Raw genomic sequence first — 7,125 nt, forward strand, 5'->3', positions numbered from 1 at the left:
TTCTCCGCAAGAGGGAGACGCGAGCTCCTGTTCATAGCTGCTGGCTCTCCAAAAAGAAAGAAAGAAAACAGACAACCCAAGGGAGGGATGGGAGGACGGTACGCCGCCACCACACAGGGATTTTAGGGGAGAAGTGTGGTGTTAGCCGTCGCTCACCCTCGGGCGTCTACCACTTCCTATCTCTCTCCGCAGGTTCTCACCAATTCTCGCAGCGACCTTCATGCCACCTCGCGTTCTTCCCACTCTCGTCGTTCTCTCTCCTGCTGTCTCTTCCCCTGACTCATCGCTCTCCTCGGCCTCGTTCTGAGACGCCGCTGTCGTCTGCCGATCTCTTGCTCTCGCTGCTTCTCTCGCCTTTCTGCGTAACTCCGCTCTCCTCTCCGCGTATTTTGGTCCCTCGAGATTATCGAGTACTCCTCGCGCAAGGACCACATTTCTGACTCCCACTGCGAGCATATCCCGCCCTGTCATGTCGTTGCTCAGGTCCACTCTCGTTTCGAGCACTTGTACCTCAACTGTCGGTGTTGGCACTGGGGTTCCCTTCGGGTATATCGTGACAGCTGACGGCGGGATTTCCACTGGTGTTTCGTCCTCCTCGGGGTCGTCTTCCCCGGCTTCCTTGCGTTCGGCGTGGCTTACCCTCCATGCCGTGAACAGGCGCTTTATCCATTCTATATTCTTCTCTCGTTCCTCTGCCCGTGCCTTGGTCTTGTCGTTGTTTCGCACCCATGTCTGTACTCGAGTATGGCAATCGAGGCTGCCTTCCCCACTACCTGTAGTTCACTCGTCACCTCTCCCGCGAGCTCCCCTCTCTTTCTTTCGGTTATGCTGGCTCTCCATTTGGGGAGCACCGAAAAAGGGCATTTTTTTGGGCAAGGCGTCTCTTACACGCCCGCCGTCGCCTCGAAGGTCCTCGCTCGTGAGCTGCTCGCCGCTTCTCATGCCCGCCCTCGTGCTCATCCTCCTCGGCATCGCCTGCGCGCCTCCTGGCCCACAGCGGCGAGCGGAAAGGGGGCTCGCGGCGCGGCCTCGTCCGCCACCGTCTGCCTCGCCGCCGCCACGGCGTGCCTCACCGGCGCGGCGACGGCGGCGGCGGGCCTCTCCTCAATCTGGTTGGGGGTGGTGGTTGTGGGCGTGAGCCACTCCGTTCGACGCTGTTCCCGCTCCGCCTCCGTCTGCGTCGCCTTTGCCGCCATCCTCTTCTTCAACGGCGTAGCCCTGCTTGGTGCTTGCGGCCTGTCCACGGGCGATCTCGTTGCACCGTTTTCGACTCCCGAGCCCACGCCGGACTGCCCGCGGAGCCCAGCGGTGCACGTTGTCGTCCACGGGCCAAAGGACGAGTCCAACACCTTCCTTACTATTCTTACCATTGTCTGCGGCACCGCCTGGCTGCTAGCGGTAAGCGGCGCGGGACCTCCAGCTTTCTCCCGCTCCATCGCCGTGATTATGGAGGTCGCTTGCGTCGTCGCTCGCAGCCCCCTGAAGACGTTCCTCGCGGTCCTCACAACGGGTCACTGCGGAGTGGATGCCAGTAGTCCGAAGCCCAATGCGAACGACCAGCCCTTGATCACCGCTGCATTCGTCCCTTCGACGCCCTCAAACCTGCGCATCGCCTACTGCCTGGCGCTCGTCGGCACGCCCACCGTCGCGATGGCCGCACAACACCTCGCCGCCATTTCTCTCCTGCGCCAAACCGGCACGAATAAGGACGTGCTCAGCATGCAATCGCCCAACAGCATTCCGATGCTCGGCGACGCGCTCAGGACTCTCGACACCAAGGTCGTATTTGTCTCAAACGTCGAAGGCAAGTGCCAGTCCTCGGCCAAAAAGTCAAGATTCCGCTTCAGCTTCTCGTTCCGCATCCTTCGAGTCTATGAGCAGACTCAGTACGACAAGATCCTCTACCTTGATGGCGACCTCGCAGTACGCACGTCCCCAGACCGCTTGGTGGAGGCATGGGCCCGCCGAGGAACGATGGAGCTGCGCACGCCTGTTGGGTGCAGCCGCGTCCCCGACCAGATGCATTACAACACTGGCGTCTGGGGCATCACGCCCTCACGCGACTACGCCGCCGGATTGTATCCTTGGCTCGCGGCTGGCAAGTTCCCCTGTGGCATCGGATTTCAAACTTGGGTGACCATTTACGGGGCCAACAATACCTGGACCAAAGGGTCGCTCGCGTGGAACCTCAAGGCCGACCAAGGCGTGAGCAAGTGTATGCGGAAATTGGGCCTCAAAGAGGCCCACGTGGTGCACTGGTCCGGTAATAGAAAGCCCATAGGCCTTCGTACGGACGATCCTGTCGAGGCGAGAGCTCTCGCTGCGTATCAAGCGGCTCACTTGCGCTGGCTGACATTCTTGGGCGCACCAGCCACAGCCTCCGAAACGTTAGCTGGTGAGGTGCCGCTGCTGTCGCCAGAGACGCCAACCGAGGAGGCGTTCCCATCTTCTGCGGCATCGCCCGAGGGCGACAGCGGCAAGGGAGCGACCCTAGGGCGCTGTACCGTTGTGGTGCACTGCTACACCGGCCTCGCCGATCGCATCTTCGATGTCATTGCGGGCGTGGTCGCGGCACAGCTGGCGCACGGCTGTGTCGTGCCGACTGTGCACGTCGCCGACCGAGACGCGAGCCGCACGTACGATTGGGACCGCGTGCTGAGCTCGCCAGAGTTCCTCGTGCGGAAGCAGCGCGACCCGATGCCGTTGAAGGGCGGACCCACAGCGCAGGCCCTGCACATCGACGGCAGGCACTTCTGCGGGCAACATGGCGTGGGGTGGGTGAGCGACGTTCTCCAAGAGAGCGGCCGCGTAGCGTCCGACTCCGAGCAGCGTGCACGGTTCGTGCACGTGGCGCGTAGCGTGGGCCTCACGCCGTGCTTTCCGCCGGCCGATATTGCCGACCGCGTCGGCGTGCACGCGCGCCGTGGCGACAAGATCAAACTTGGCTGGACGAGCGAGAAGAAGCTTGCCAAGGTGTACACCGCCGCCATCGCGTGGCTGCTCGCACACGGCGAGCGAAAGGTCTACCTGGCGGCGGATGAGCCGAGCTTTGCCGCCAAGCTCGCGGAGCGCATGCGCAACGCTCACATCGACGTAGTGCACGACGGGCAGGCCAGCGCCGCCTCCGACCTGTGTGCTCTCGCAAAGAGCAAGCTCGTGGTGAAGGCGGGCTCCGCGTCGCAATTCTCGTCGCTCGCCGCGGCCATCTCCGGAGCGCCCATGGTCAGCTTCGCCGACCGGCGCGGCCGCAACCTCGACCGCGTGTGGAAGAGCGCCGGCCTACTTACCAACATCACGGAACTCGATCCCGAGGCCGAGACGGGAGCGCCCGGGGTTTCCTGGAAGAATTTAACGAATTGGACGACGTCGCCAACATAGCCTGTTTGCCCCACTTCACAGGCGGAACGGTGCTCGGTGGTGCCCACATTACACGTACCTTCTGTGCCCACGCGGCGTGCCGCACGCGTGACGCGATGCTCGATGCGGCTTGGGCAGATGCACCTTTACCACCCCCCTGGCCTCCATCCGCCGATAGTAGAGCCGCTCCATATCCTCCCTGCCCGCCGCGCAGCACGGCGCCAGCAGACCCATTGCGAGGAGTTTGTATGGAAGTGCTTGTAGTTGAGGCCCTGCCACTAGACGTTGTTGTCCTATGCGCGGGGCTTCCCGCGGGGACCGAAGAAGAAGACGTACCGCCGCAACGGCCGGGCAGCGAAACTTATTGTTTTTTCTCAACCCCTTACGCACTCTTCACACAGGGGCTCTCACACTCACACCGTCACAGCAGGGTCGAGCTGTGCGTGCCGCGTACACCACCGGCTGCTTCGGGTTGCTGCGCTCGGCATTCATGCGTTCAATGTGCCGCGAGGCGCAAGCCGGTAGGTTGGACCCGATGTAGCCATATCTCTCACGGACGCGAAGGGACGCGCGCGCGATGCGGACGTCGTAGAACGTTCGGACTGTTCACAAACCCGCAGAATTTTACAGCAAAACTCCCTCGCACGACCTGGGCACGGGACTGGCGCGCACTGGCACTATAGGAGTGTGAACTACCGGGTCCCTGAGTGTACTCGTGCCTGGCTAGGCAAACAGTGGCTGAGGCCGTTGCCGCTTTTGCCGTGGACTTGCGATGCGGAGATGCGGCGCGTGTCACTCACTCGCTCAGCGGAGATGCGGATCTGGAGCGGCTTTCCATCAGCTGCCGCTGCTCCGCCGTGGCTGCCAGTCGCCCCTCGATGGATCTTGGGGCAGCCGGTGTGACGACGAGCGCACTGCCATCTGCTAGCCTGCCGGCGAGGAAGCTGTCCGCCACGTCCGCCCCGTCCGTGAGCTGCCTCGCCGCTTCTGCCGCGTGCTCGCACGCCGCGTCTCGCTGCTTGCTGCTGAGTTTGGTGTCGGTGCAGAAGGTGCCTTTCCCGCTGGCGGGGACGAGCACCAGGCCGCTGCCCATGATGACGGGTATGACCGCCGTCGTGTGCAGAGCTCCGTCTCCTGTCGCAACACGCCCGGCAGTCGCGCCGTGACTGCCTTGAGCGCCATCGGGCTGGCTGCTTCTTCCAGCAGTGCCTTGCCGAACTCAACCCGCTCGCGCAGGTCGCTGAGCGCCTCCATGTCCGTCTTGGGCTTGATGGTGAAGGCCGGGGACCAGCAGTGCGCCAGTAGGCCCTGCACGATCGTGTGCCAGGAACGTGCCGTCGCAGATGCCCGCGTCCTTGTCGCTCTGGAAGAGGGACGTGAGGAGGGTGGCCGCCCTCTGCGCCGGCTTGCCCTTGACGAGCTCAACCTCGGGGTTGACGAGCGGGCCCACGTACCGATAGAGGTCGGCGGCAGCGCGGGATGGCCGCTCCGCTCCTTCGTCCAGGCCGATCTTGCCGAAAGCCGTGCTCGCTGTGAGCGCCGGCACCCATCGCAGGCCGTCGGGCCACTCACTCCCCCGCGTCAAGCCGGGCGGTTTGTCTGTCCCGCCGGTCTCGATGAAGTCGCGAGTCCTTTCGAACTTGCTCTTGTCGGCCTTGGCGAACGCGCCGTCGAGGCGCTTCGCAAACGCCCCCGGCGTGGTGCTTGTCCAGGTCTCGATCCCCTTGCGCAACTCGCTCCAGGCCCCTGCGAGAGTTGCCAGAGCGGGGAGGTACTGGAAGAATTTGTCGTCCTCGTTCTCGGGCACGAGCAGGTAGGCACCGACGATGTCGCTCAAGAAATCGCGGTAGCTGACGCTGATCGTGCCGTCCGAGTTCTCCGTGCAGATGTCCGGCTGGGCCATCATCAGCTCACCCCCTCTTGCGGCGGCGGGGATGATGACCAGCCAGGGAGTAGGGCTCGAATCGTCGGAGACGTTGTTCCCGTTGGTGTCGACAAGCCTCATGGAAGACATGTTGGGCGCGTTGGTCTTGAAAATGAAGAGGAGAAGATCACCCGCTGGGGGAAGTCGCTCGAAGTCGGAGAGGGCCTTGGACCTCTTTCGGACTGAGAGCGAGTTGAGTTTGCGCCAACGACGGAGATGCAGTTTGAGATTCGGAATTCCCAAACTCCTCCTTGTTGGTGACCGGAAACGCCACACGGCTCCTTGAAGTCGTGGGCGTGTCGCGGTTATTTGCGCGAAAACGCCACCTAGCTTTCCTCGCTCCACTAGTTGGGCCGCGGCTGGCCCTGGTGTCGGCGATTTATCCCGGCGGGTCGGAGTTGGCCTAGGCCTCCTCCTCCTTGGTAGATGTTGTAGAACATTCACCTGCAACGGCTTCTGCAGTTCATGGGGGCCATCGGCTCGGCGCGATGCCTTGGCTTTGGTGTTGACTCGACTGCCTCGGCGGCGTCTCGTCGGCTCCGTAGCCTAAGCCGGTTGCTCGTGTCGAAGAAGTCGATCTAGCTCACACGCGGTTATGTACTGTGGTACAACTAAGAAAATTGAGTTCGCGTTCTCGCGCGTGCAGCTAAGCGCGCCCTAAAAATGAGGAACCTGTCTTGGACATATGGACATATGGATATGGCAAGGCAATGGACTTGTGCTTGGCGGCGGGCGCGGTGGCGGCGGCGGCGGCGGCGGCGGCGGCGGCGGCGGCGGCGGCGGCGGCGGCGGCGGCGGCGGTTCAAAACCCGCCGACTCGATGAGGTGAAAACTATGGGCTTAACACCTCCGGCATGGGGCTGACAGCCCGAGTCCAAATCCGTTGAGATATTAGTTTTCACCTCAGCGGTTAAGGAGATAACACTGTCAGGCACATTTTTTACTCCAGTGTTGCACCTTTTCGGATCCAGAGTCAGCGTCCGCAAAAGAAAGAAAGAAAACAGACAACCCAAGAGACGTTTCGCCGAGGGAACGTTGGGAAGAGGCACGAGGAGGGCGGCGACCTCAACCGACTATGGAGGACCCGTCACCAGACGACGCAGAGCAGACGACGGTGAGGCGGAGCAGACGCGCAGGGCGAGACGAGGGAGGGAGCAGGATGTTGCGGAGATCAGCAGGAGGATGTACGACGAGATTAGGAGCAGCAGGGACCCGAGGGACCATGTGGAAGACGGCTAGTCGGCTAGTCCCCCATCGGGAGGACGACCCCGGCTAGTCGCCGACCACACCCACAAAGAACCCTGCACAAAGACCGCAGGGCGGGGACCTGTTCCTTTTTACCCATCTCCTAGTAGAGGTGTCCGTTTTATTTATTATTTATTTTCACCTAGAGCGAGTCTGCGAGTCCGGAAAATAGGCCGTTAGTCACAGTCAGCATGCTGCCAATCTAATACGGGGTGGCGTTCGCCGTGCAGGGTTGCTGGTTGATCCACGACCAGTAGCCCGGGAGCCGGGAGCTCCCGCACGCCACCAGCACGCGATGAAGATGCCCCCTATCTGCTGCTGCCCCACGCGGTAAGAGTGTCCATGTATCAGCCGTGCGCGCGATCGAGACATTTTGGAAACTGCTCACAACGCAACGCACCTTCTTCGAGGCCAGAAATAGTCTGGTCATACCTTCGGAGCCCCCTCCTCCGATAACGCACCTGGTGGTGTTGGTTCCGTTATGCCGACCGGCACAAAAAGCTTCAGCCGCGGATAGCATATGCGTGAGCGTAGCCTCCAGCAGCGGCCTCGGGATGACGAAGACGTGGTCGCGGTCAAGGTAGACGCGCGGTCCCTCG

At 62.3% G+C, this 7,125-nt stretch overlaps 1 protein-coding gene across 1 annotated transcript; it reads left to right on the top strand.

Moving 5' to 3' along the window:
• Positions 1-825: 825 nt before the first annotated feature.
• GLT8 (family 8 putative glycosyl transferase) lies at positions 826-3,378 on the top strand (the record flags this gene model as incomplete). The annotated part of the gene is made up of 2 exons (XM_005779901.1): positions 826-919; positions 998-3,378. 2 exons carry the CDS (start codon positions 826-828, stop codon positions 3,376-3,378), a joined length of 2,475 nt encoding a protein of 824 aa, XP_005779958.1.
• Positions 3,379-7,125: the final 3,747 nt, after the last annotated feature.

Source organism: Emiliania huxleyi, assembly GCF_000372725.1.
Source record: "Emiliania huxleyi CCMP1516 unplaced genomic scaffold EMIHUscaffold_223, whole genome shotgun sequence".
NCBI classification, from domain to species: Eukaryota; Haptophyta; order Isochrysidales; family Noelaerhabdaceae; genus Emiliania; species Emiliania huxleyi.